The sequence below is a fragment of the Schistocerca americana genome, chromosome 3, assembly GCF_021461395.2.
Source record: "Schistocerca americana isolate TAMUIC-IGC-003095 chromosome 3, iqSchAmer2.1, whole genome shotgun sequence".
NCBI classification, from domain to species: domain Eukaryota; kingdom Metazoa; phylum Arthropoda; class Insecta; order Orthoptera; family Acrididae; genus Schistocerca; species Schistocerca americana.
The window spans coordinates 877,567,632-877,580,229 of NC_060121.1; the positions used below are offsets into that span (position 1 = coordinate 877,567,632).

General features: G+C 44.8%; 1 protein-coding gene across 1 annotated transcript in view; it reads right to left on the reverse strand.

The window, feature by feature from the left end:
* LOC124606457 (cGMP-specific 3',5'-cyclic phosphodiesterase) overlaps positions 1–12,598 on the reverse strand; it is a gene marked incomplete at its 3' end in the record, with an annotated part of 598,053 nt that overhangs the window by 121,547 nt on the left and 463,908 nt on the right. The window contains exons 11-12 of the mRNA XM_047138439.1: positions 11,098–11,241; positions 3,062–3,164 (exon numbers count right to left, since the gene is read on the reverse strand). Of these exons, the coding sequence (XP_046994395.1) occupies positions 3,062–3,164; positions 11,098–11,241 (247 nt within the window). The remainder of the gene's footprint in view (positions 1–3,061; positions 3,165–11,097; positions 11,242–12,598) is intronic.

Sequence of the window (12,598 nt, forward strand, 5' to 3'; positions counted from 1 at the left end):
TGCTATCGGGGTTCGAGCTGGAGGCCTGTCTGGTACCACAGTAATTCTATTACGGATAGATCGGGGAATGTTGCTGGCCAATGGAACACCTTAACATATGGAAGCAGCTCATAGAGACACGTGCCGTAAGCCGGCGAGTGTTCTTTTGTAGAAAGATGGTACCAGGACACTGTCATGAGAGCTGTTGCGCGAGGACGCAGGGTATCTGTGACATATTGATGGCCTTCCAGAGGTGCCGTAAAGCCATACCCGACGGATTCCCCCATCACCGGCGTGACTCTACGAAACACTGGCGTAAAGTGTTCCCTCTGCTCCGCGTCGCCATATTCGCAGACGACGCTGAAAACGTCTCAGCGGCACTCGTCAGCAGACGGTGCTTCGTGGGTACAGCACCACTCCAAAAACAGCCGTCTGTGTTGTGGTGTTAATGGCAGTCTACTCGTAGGACACATTCCTTAGGCCAACTTCTGACGGTCATCAGTCAATGGTGCTGTGTGACGCGGTATGTCCTGGTGAGCCAATTACTCAAGCCCATATTGTAAATAATGATGTGAATGGCTTGCGACGTGCGTGGTACACAGTAGCGATTCACCCTCGGTGTGGTCAGACATGGCCGATGTGCGTGATTTCCCTCACGTTTTCACTTAGTCCAACAACAGGCCACTGTTAAATGCGAGCGCCCCGCACACCTGGACGTCGCTCGAGTTAACCTGCAACCCACAGGCAGACCCACGACGATGCGCTCCCAGTATCTGTCAGGTGCCGATGGACTTGTGTTTGGGCGCACGCTGCGTTATCTGCGGTACTGGACAGTGCTCTCTAAGATGGCTGGCGCATCACACCCACATATGTAGCCAGCCATGCATGGGAGTATGGCCTCATGGTGCGTACACTGATTCACTTTGGTGTCCTTTCTAGGTGTGACAGGTGATAACTTCTATAAGCCGCTTAACTATTCGCTGATGCCCCGCAGATATGTACAGGATGACAATAATTGTACTACATGAAATAAAATCTCTGTAACTTGTGACCGGTTTGCGTTAGGACGTTCAAATTGCACGGTTGACCACAGGTTATGATTGGAATTAGTATGCGCATGTTGGTTTGCTTTATCGACGAAGCCCACTTTCATTTGGGTGGGTTCGTCAATAAGCAAAATTACTGCATTTAGCGGGCTGAGAATCCGCATTTCGCGATCGAGATACAGAGGCGGCTCCTCCGCCTTTTTTATTGCACGACGCGGCCGGCTGCGGGTGCAACAGAACCCATGTGGACGGGTGGAAAGAAATGTATCAGGTTTCATAATACGTATTTATATGTGTCGTGTATTATGGATTTCTTGTACGTGAATGTGAATCTGCACTTGAACTTTCCTAATCCTCCTCACACCTTTCCATAAAGAGCGGCCAAATCTTAGCTGGGAAGTAGTTCTGTAGTATAGAAGTGCCAACTTTACTCCTGGGTAGGTGATCAGAGAGACAGCACAGGCAGGTAAGAGTCAAAGACGTTCCAGTGTCACAAGATTTGAGGTGGAGAGGTTGGTCACGGCCAAGTGGTTCGACCATCCCCTCCAACGGGGCCCAGGAAGACCTCTGGTTGCCCGCGATATTCTGGGAGTGTTACAGAAGACGGGGAAGTGAGCAGACGTGCCCTCAGTGCGTCTGTCTCAATGTTCACGCATGGAAGAGAGGTATTTGAATATTTGTACTAATTCTTTTATTTCCAGCTTCGGATTGTGTAAGGAAATGAATGTTTTCGTTTAATTTCGGAAATTTGAGCCCCTGCGTTAAAGTATCTGGTCCCCAGTTTGCCCGTTATCCTCCTCACATAGTGGATGTCCTATGTAAAATATTGGGAGACTTTGGTGGTATACATTTGGCCAACGCAATTCCGTCTTGCCCGTAGAAATGTGCGTACAGATTAGTATATAATATACCCGAGCTATAACTTGTAAAATTGTAATGTCTGTAAACTGGAACAATTGCTGCAATCGCTGTAAAGGCGAGTGATAATATTTGAAATAAACAGGTAATCAATTGTCATCAATCTTTAACATACCCCAAAAATCACATAGGAGTCAAGTTAAAGGAATTCATTTAAAATAAAAGATACAGAATGCAAGGATCCACACATCAGCGTGTGAGCCCTCCAGCACCTTGCCTAGTACAGGAAGGGCACGCTCTCTAGGTAGCGCTCTCAAGCTCCCCTCCCCAGTTATCCGTTGCGCAATTTTCATTCAGGGCTTGACGACATCAACTTTCATCTTTCGTCCCTAGGCAAGGAGGTTTGACGGTAAACTTTCAGTCTCTTCACCCTCAACGGGTGACTGTGTGGTGCGCAGTGTCCAGTCACGGAACAATCGGTGCGATATTCCTCGATGGCACGGCGACTACCTAATGGTACGTGAATCGTTTGGAAGATGATTTCATCCCCATTATCCAGAGTGACTCTGGTTTCGACACGATGTGGTATGTGCTTCACGCAAGACGGAGCTCGACCTCATCAAAGCAGGAGAGTGTCTGATGTCCAGGAGGAGCAGTTTGAGGATTGCATTCTGGCTCTGGGGTACCTTGCAGCCACTGGTATGGGCCTCGATTGGCCTCCATACTCTCCGTATATGAACACATGCGACTCCTTTTTGAGGGGCTGTATTAAAGGCAAGGTGTACAGCAATAACCCTAAAACCATTGCTGAGCTGAAAACAGCCATTCAGGAGGTCATCGACAGCATCGATGTTCCGACACTTCAGCTGGTCATGCAAAATTTCGCTATTCGTCTGCGCCACATCATCGCCAATGATGGCAGGCATATCGAAGTTATCGTAACCTAAACCCGAATATCTTTAGAGACTTTTACATGTTGAATAAAGTGTGTGCATGTCGTAGTTTGTAAGTAACATACGTTTTTTTCATATTGTTCGATAATTGTCACCATATATGTATACTGAATTGCTTCGGCATTGAACCATTCCTTCTACAGGCTTTACCTTTTTTATCAGTGACTGTGGTACGCTAAAATTCTAAAAATGCCTACGTTGCGGATCAACGACTGGCGTACTTACAGGCGTTCTCGTACATCTGCGTGTTGTGGATGCCGAGGCCGCAGAAGATGGCGAACGCTTCGAAGATCGAAACGTCGCAGTCGGTGAAGGGCTGGCCACTCGTCTGCGAAACAAAACACAACAGGTGAGAGTACTGCAGGGGTACCAATTCTCTGACTGCACAGCAACCAGTAAGCGTATGTGCCATGGATGTGCCGTGAGTTTTGGTCGTATAGATAGTGGTAACCTTACAATCAAACATAGTAAATGACGAAATATTGCCTGGAGCTGTCTGTTTCGGTTGATGGCTTCTTTATTGGTGATCTGACGTTTCACAGGCATTCTCTAAGAATTATTCTGCACTGGCCGTGGTGGACCGAAGCTGAGCGTGTATGTGTGTATGTGGAGGTTGTATCGTACGCAACCAGTGCGGCACTGTGCAGGGAGGCCTTTCTTCCCGCGGTCAGCGCCACCCCACTCACCAGGTGCGGTCGCCTTTCTCTGCTAGTGCTCCCTCCCTCTTGTTCAAGTCGATATCGTTCTCGTTCACCTACGTGGCTTCTGCTCACCTCCGACAGAACTCGAGTTACCGGAAATTTTCTACAATGTTTAGCATCACTCAACTTGTGATCAGCCTTGGGCAATTTCTCCGCGTAATCGATCCTGCAATTTGGTTTACGTTTCGTGATGTTGGTATCAATGGATCATCTCGACATTCTGGTGCACACTTTGCGGCAAGTATGTGCTTTTAGGAAAACCCTGATGCTGTGTGTGTGGGTCCCGCTTGTCTTTGGCCTATCCGAGGCATTGACTGATTTACCTTGATCGGTCAGTTCGCTGTCTTTATGCCATCTGTTGAGAGCTACGGCCAATTCTGGGGATGTATGTCAGAAAGGGCGTGCCCAGAGTTCTTGCTTTAAACTTTCATTTCTCCGTCTATTTTTTAAAAAAAAATTTCTTTATTCAAATTAATATAATCATACATATCAACCCACTACCTAAGTACATTAGTGGGTCCTAATTTCATGTTATTTTACATTTCTACAGCTTAATTTCTAACACTACAGGTATAATACTACTATTCCTTCATCACTACAGGGATCCCTAGTCTACTGTTATTCAATGTATGCATTTATCTAGTTGATTTTAACTTCCTCTACAACTATTGTTATTAGAGTGCAACTTTGTTAATCTTACTGATCTGCACTACCTGCAGCGTTACAGGTGTGCCAGCAATCTACAAACCTATGTTATTGTTGGCCTTGCCCACCAAGCTAACCCCAGTGGGCTGGCACTGGGCTAGCCGATGACTTTGTTTCGCTGCAGTACTATGCTAATAATTTTTTCCTTTCAAATTCTACAACTAACCTATTTCTAATATCTACTGTCATAGTTGGTGCGTGTCATTATCGGTTAGTAGTGTACATCCCCCCTCCCTCTCCTAATCCAAGACATGGCGGATCCCAGCCGTGAAGCGGCTGGCCAAGTCTAGGCCCCGGCGGAGCCGGGAAGGTGCACGGAGTCTAAGTCGGGTATTGATTATTTAAAGATTGCTCCTTAAAAATTCCCTAAGGACTTTTCAGGAAATTTCCTCTGAAAGTTTGTCCAGGATGTAAAAAATGTATCCTCTTGCCTGAGCACATGGTGCATATCGTGGTTAGTAAGTTGTTTTCTAAGCTGATGTGCAACATCGTCGAAGAGGTGGCACTCATACACCACATGGTCTGGAGTGCCTTGAACAGCACCACAGTCACATGTTGGTGTAGCCCGCTTTCCAAACCGACACAGGTGTGTCGGGTAGGGCCCATGTCCAGTAAGGGAAGTGGTTTTAGGTATGTAAGCCTTAAATGTTCCTCAATGTTTGGCAGCAGCTCGTAAATTCTTCGCCCCATTTCATCATTATCCCATTGATCTTGCCACAGTTCTATCCCTCTTCTTTTAATTCCAGGCTTGTCCTCAACATAAATCCCCATTATTTCCTCTATTTTCTCTCTCCTCTCCTTCTTCACCCAGAACCAGCAGCCTGTTCCCTAATTTTTATCTCCAGTGGACAGAGCTCCATTAGCACTAAAAGTGCCCCCCCCCCCACCCCAGGAGTTGTTCTGTATGCTCTTACTGAGCGCAGGAGCATGTTTCGCTGCATCCTTCTTACGGCCATGGCAGGCATAACCTTCATGAGCCTGTGTGCCCCGACCCCTGACCTGTGCCCTACAATCGAAGCTAGGATCCTATTGTGATATAATTTGATTAGGTCAGGTGGGAGATGGAAGCCTTTGTGACCAATTCCGATGAGGTTATTTAACATTACCAATGATCTTCTCCGTCTATTTGTGACACTTTACATTCCCTTCGTGGGGAATATCTGATGTTCCTCAGAACCCATTCCGTGTGTTGTATCTCGCCTTCGAGGTGCCGCGGCTTACGTATTCGTTTGGCGCGAGTTGTAAGAATACAACTGTTCGTGCTCCGCTTTCGGATGATCATCCATATGTGTAGCTTTTCGATTCAAGGTATGGTCTAGGAGTAAATATTGTTGTCCATATCTGCTGGGAAATCTGGTGACTGTAAGAGGGTGGAATGTCCAGACGGACACGACAACATGACTCACTGCTGCACCCATCGATATTAAGGGGTAATGTTCTAGTATGTGTAAAATAATAAAACTGAAGTAAAGGGGGAGGACATTTAAGGTACTATACCTAATAGGCCACAGATACATTTTAAATTTTTTTAACTATATTTGTAATATTTGTGATATTACTTCATCAGTACCTCATATCATCATTTAATTTCTTTGTGTAGGAGATGATATTCTTGAATGATCTCGAAATTTCTTCGTTTCTTTGGAGGTTATAAACTCTAAGAAAAGGTGACGCACCACGAAGGAATTATCCGATTGGGACTGGAAGTCGGTAGTGTAGTGTTGGCAGTTTGCCAACACTACGCACGTTTTTTAAGGGAGGCGGCCATTAAGCAAGCAGGCGATTGAGGTCTGAAACAGGAGAAGTAATGAATGCTATAAAGAAAAATACGTAGCTGCTGGAATACTTAACTTTAATCCATCATTTGTATATAGCGTTTTTGATGAGACAATTCATACGATAACTATCAATTGCTATGGCGCCTTGCTAGGTCGTAGCCATTGACTTAGCTGAAGGCTGTTCTAACTATTGGCTCGGCTAATGAGCAATGCTTCGTCCATGTAGTCGCTGGCAAAGTCGTCCGTACAACTGGGGCGAGTGCTAGTCCGTATCTAGAGACCTGCCTTGTGGTGGCGCTCGGTCTGCGATCCCTGACAGTGGCGACACGCGGGTCCGACATGTACTAATGGACCGCGGCCGATTTAAAGCTACCACCTAGCAAGTGTGGTGTCTGGCGGTGACACCACAGGTAGATGTGACGTACATCAACAGACAAACATATGGTTACAATTTCGGAAAATTTTGCTTATTTATTGAAGAGAAAGAGCTTCAGGGGTTAAGCGGGCCAGTAATACGCTGGTCCACCTCTGGTCCTTATGCAAACAGTTATTTGCCGTGGTAATTATTGACAGAGTTGTTGGATGTCCCCCTGAGGGATATCGAGGCAAATTCTGTCGCATTTTCGCGTTAGATCGGCAAAATCCCGAGCTGGATAGAGGGCCCTGCCCATGATGCTCCAATCGTTTTAAACTGGGGAAAGACCTGACGACCTTGCTGGCGAAAGTAGGGCTTGTCATGCACGAAGATAAGCGATAGAATCATTCGCCGTGTGCGAGAGGTAGAGGTTGGGGGGAATAACCATAATTAAAACGAAGTCCAGGATGGCGTGCCATGAAGGGCAACAAAACGGGACGGAGAATAGCGTCGACGTACCGCTGTGCCGTAAGAGTGTCGCGAATGACAAAGAAGTGTGTCCTGCTTTGAAAAGAAATGGCACCCCTACTTTCACTCGTGGTTGTCGGGTCGTACAGCGTGTCTATCAGGTTGGCGTACCACCGCTGTCCGGAGCGCCTTCAGACATGTGTTTGCTGGCCATCGGGGCTCACTTCGAAGTGGGACTCATCACTGAAGACAATTCTTCTCCAACCAGTGAGATTCCAGTCCGGATTTTGGCGATCCAAGGTGCCAGTTCGACAGAATTTGGCACGATATCCCTGAGAATCACATCCAACAAATCAATCAAATAATGTCAAGCTGAATAACTGCTTGCATAAAGGCTAGTGGTGGACCAATGCGTTATTGACTTGCTCAGCTTTTTCTTTCGAGTAAATCATCCATTTTTCCCAAATTTTAATCATTTGTTTGTCTGCACATGTACATAACATCCACCGATTTCCGTCCCAGTCGGATAATTTCTTCGGTGTGCATCATTTCTTTTTTTTGTTGTCCCAGAGTGTAGATTATTTGTTGCATCGCATATCAGAAGAAACTTTTCTGAAACAGTTACGCTTCAAAATGGTCTTTTACGACTAAACCTAGGTTACATGAGGTATACAGAAGTGAGAAATCGGTAAAAATTGTTTGTCTCTTGTTTACTAATATTATTCGTTCTCGCGTAACAATTAAAATATATATATAGAAAATAATTAATTAACTGTTTGGCGTGGTGGGCTCTTTAAAATGGTTGTGTTTGAATTTAAATTACCTTTTTTTAACATTGGTTGATAAATAAAGATTAATCCTGAGCAAACTTATTGTTCACGAACTAATCTTGAAATACGTTACATTTAAGTTACGAACTGAAATAATCTTTTGGTATTTTTGCCTCGACTAAATATTTCATCTCGAGCATGAGATCTTTGATTATTATTTGCAATTGCCACACACGCGCGAGAGAATTATTTCTTACAACTTTTAACAATTAGTTGTAGTCCGAGTCGTGGCTCTGGATTTCGGTCAAGAACTGAAAATGAAAATCTTAAAACTACGTCTGCTGCTGCTGCGTCAGTCGGCTGTGGAGAAAATGTTTATTATAATTTTAGCGGGTGAATTCTTCGCTTCCGCGAATTTCATGAATTACGATTGCCACGTAATGGCGTTTAGGGCTGCAACGGCGGCTGCAATTGTTACTCATAATCTTGGTATGTAAAGGAAGCGGACATGAGATAGGGCTCACCGCTTACAAATAAAAGTGACAATAACATTAAACTAATATATTATCAGATTAATAGTACAATTGAGCTTACACTCAACCGCAGCGAACCAATATGTCCCACTTCTCACACGGCAGACAAGAGAGAGAGTGCACTGATAAAAGAAGACAATTGAACACAGTTCTTGTTTACATTAACTGTCCATTGTTTTAGTAGTGCAAACTGATTACTCTTTGCACTAGAAAGTTTATGTCCATATTTTGTATAATAATAATAATACACAGGAGAATAATTATTTACCGTCTGAGCGGTCCGTATTCACACACAACATAATATTCTGTGTCGAGATAAAATCTCTCGTCCACTTTATTTGTTTTTAAATATCACGTTCCAGTTTTTTGCAATATTTCCACTGGGGACAGCACATCGTGTACACTACTCATAAATAAATTCTGTATATTATTCATTTCCGGAGGAATGAAGGAACACGCAAGGCAATATTAACTCAACGACTCGTCTTAGAAGACAGGTGGAAAAAAGGCAAACGTACGTTTGTAGCATCTGTAGATTTAGAAAAGGCTTTCGACAATGTAGACTGGAAAGCAGTCTTTGAAATTCTTTAGGTCTCGGGAATAAAATACAGAGATCGAAAAGTTAGCTTCAGCTTGTACCGAAACCAGACCGCAGTTATAGGAGTTGAAGGATATGACATAAGCAGTAGTTGACGAAGAAATGAGACATGGTTATAGCACACCCCAACGTTATTCAGTCTGTGCCCTCAGCAAGGACTAAACTAACTCAAAGGAAAATTACGAAAGGAAAGCTCTGTGAGGAAAAATAAACACTAACGGTGACATTCTAGTTCTGTAAAGACAGCAAAGGACATGAAAGACTAGTTGTAGAGGGAATAGGTTGTTACAAAGAGGCCACAAGCTACATAAAATGAATGTGAATAATAGAAAAACGAGAGCGAAATTTGTAATAAGTTTTTCTATTTAAGGAGCAAAGCAACGTACAATGACAGAAGTGAAGGGCATGTAAAACGAAGACAGGCAATGATGAGGAAATATGGTTCTGAAAAAGAGATATATTTGAAGATGCAATATAAATTTAACTGTCAGGAAGCCTTTTATGAAAGTATTTGTTTGGATTGCAGGCTGGCACATCAAGGAATTTGTCAATATACACTACTAGCCATTAAAATTGCTACACAACGAAGATGACGTGCTACAGACGGGAAATTTAACCGACAGGAAGAAGATGCTGTGATATGCAAATGATTAGCTTTTCAGAGCATTTACACAAGGTTGGCGCCGGTGGCGACACCTACAACGCGCTGACATGAGGAAAGTTTCCAACCGATTTCTCATACACAAACAGCAGTTGACCGGCGTTGCCTGGTGAGACGTTGTTGCGATTCCTCGTGTAAGGAGGAGAAATGCGTACCATCACGTTTCCGACTTTCATAAAGGTCGGATTGTAGCCTATCGCGATTGCGGTGTATCGTATTGCGACATTGCTGCTCGCGTTGGTCGAGATCCAATGACTGTTAGCAGAATATGGAATCGGTGGGTTCAGGAGGGTAATACGGAACGCCGTGCTGGATCCCAACGGCTTCGTATCACTAGCAGTCGAGATGACAGGCATCTTATCCGCTTGGCTGTAACGGATCGTGCAGCCACGTCTCGATCCCTGAGTCAACAGATGGAGACGTTTGAAAGACAACAACCATCTATACCAACAGCTCGACGACGTTTGCAGCAGCATGGACTATCAGCTCGGAGACCATGGCTGTGGTTACCCTTGACGCTGCATCACAGACAGGAGCGCCTGCGATGGTGTACTCAACGACGAACCTGGGTGCACGAATGGCCAAACGGCATTTTTTCGGATGAATCCAGGTTCTGTTTACAGCATCATGATGGTCGCATCCGTGCTTGGCGACATCGCGGTCAATGCACATTGGAAGCATGTATTCGTCATCGTCATACTGGCGTATCACCCGGCGTGATAGTATGGGGTGCCATTGATTACACGTCTCGATCACCTCTTGTTGGCATTGACGGCACTTTGAACAGTGGATGTTACATTTCAGATGTGTTACGACCCATGGCTCTACCCTTCATTCAGTCCCTGTGAAACCCTACATTTCAGCAGGATAATGCACGACCGCATGCTGCAGGTCCTGTATGGGCCTTTCTGGATACAGAAAATGTTCGACTGCTGCCCTGGCCAGCACTTTGTCCAGGTCTCTCAACAATTGAAAACGTCTGGTCAATGGTGGCCGAGCAACTGGCTCGTCACAATACGCCAGTCACTACTCTTGATGAACTGTGGTATCGTGTTGAAGCTGTGTGGGCAGCTGTACCTTTACACGCCATCCAAGCTCTGTTTGACTCAATGCCTAGGCGTATCGAGGCCGTTATTACGGCGAGAGGTGGTTGTTCTGGGTACTGATTTCTCAGGATCTATGCACCCAAATTGCGTGAAAATGTAATCACACGTCAGTTCTAGTTTAATATATTTGTCGAATGAGTACCCGTTTATCATCTGCATTTCTTCTTGGTGTAGCAATTTTAATGGACAGTAGTGTAGTAATAGAGAGAAATTTGGGGAGTGAAAATTGTAGAGGGAGAACAAGACTTGAATAGAGCAAGCGGGTTGTAAAGGTTGTAGGGTGGAGCAGCTTGTAGATGTGAATAGTCGCGTTCAACATGTACTGGCGTGGAGACCTACATCAAAACTGTCTTCGGATTGAAGACAACAAGAAAACAATTAGTGAGCAGTGTCCAACAGCGATTTAAGTAGGTTATAAAACGCTTCAGGGGACCTAGAATACGCTAAAATAATATGTAATGGGAGTATTAACTAAAAAGTGACAAGCAGATTTTGGACGTGACGGAGAAGCAGCTGCCTTCCATTGGCACCTGCTTGTCTGTCAGCGTCTGAGACGGCGCTCCGGCACGCGGCACGGTGCGGGTACCTTGTTGATGAGCTGCGCGACTCCTATGACGGTCTTCTGGCCGTTGGCGATGGGCATGCAGAGTATGCTGCGCGCCACGAAGTCGTCGTCGTCCTCCCGCACCTCCTGGTTCATCCACGAGGACACGTCGCCGATGTTGAGGATCTGTGGGGGAACAAGCCGACAGGTATGTCAGAATGTGCAGCAGTATGTTAAAAGTTTAATTGTAGAGGAATAAAGGAAGTAAAGAGGCGATAGGAAGATTATGTAAGGAAAGACGTCTGAGCAGAAACTTTACTAAAAGATTGGAGGCTTAGTGGCTGCAGGTACTGTAAGGACAAGTACAGGGGTAAAATGTGGAAGCAGATATAGATTAGTATATGTGCAGGGAATTACTAACGAAAATGAAAGCAGCAGGTGTACAGGAGCGAAAAGATTAGCTGAAAATGGGAAGGTATGGAGAGGAAATAGGAAGGTGTGGAGAGGTTGTTGAGGAAGATGGGTGTAGTTATAGCAGTGAATGGAGAAATTACTGAAAATGAGTGCAGAAGGTATCCAGAGACGAGAAGATTAGAACAGTACTAAAAGGGACGAAGAATGTCATGAAACCAATCGAGTGTCTGAAAAAAGATAAAAAACTGATGAACGAGATAGGGCTGGTCTGGACGAAATGTAGGGGAGACCAGTGTTATTATTACACACATATAAATGTTGTAAAGCGCACTCGGTGCACAAATTTATCTGTAAATTCTACGTAACACAATGTACATGGACTGCATGTGATGACGTTTTCACTGAGAAACTGTAATATAAGTAGAACACTGACTCGTTCCACATAGTAATTAAGAATCGTAATTGTGAGTGTAACATACAAATAAACTAAACTACGCCCGGAAATGAATTTCTGCTGTGATGTAAGGAGGACAAATACAACTCACGATTTTAACCCTCGAGCTGATAACGGCGTATGTTGCGTAATTTTTCTGTTCGGTAGGTTAGCAAATAATAACGGTTATCACATGTCAGTTTATACGTATTGAAGACTATAGATGGAGTCAGGAACGATGGCGGTTGAGTTTAGGCTTTTTCTGCGCACCTACGTCACGCTTTCTCCAACAAGCAATGAGCGTTCAGTAGTGTTCCCTGCGCTCTGCTGTGAATGCCGTAGCCAATGCGAGCATTAAACATGATTGTAGCGAGTTTTTTTTGTGAATTTTTATTCCATTAGTTGCGAGTTGTCACTGTTGCTGGTGGTGGCTGGCAACAAATTCTACATAAGAAAGCGAGAGAGATTATTTGCAGTATACACTTTTTCTTCAAGCACAGAGCACGTGAATGCGCTTATCGCAACTGTCATTTGGAAGCGGCAACAATGCAATCTCCACCCGTATCTCGAGCTGTGCGAACCGCCATCGTTCGTGGATCGGTCTATAGCTCTATGCAAAAGGCCGAGACGGGTGGACGCGTCAAGTCGGGTCACTTGCTCCACAGGCGAAGTCACTCAGAGCTCTCCCTCCAGGGC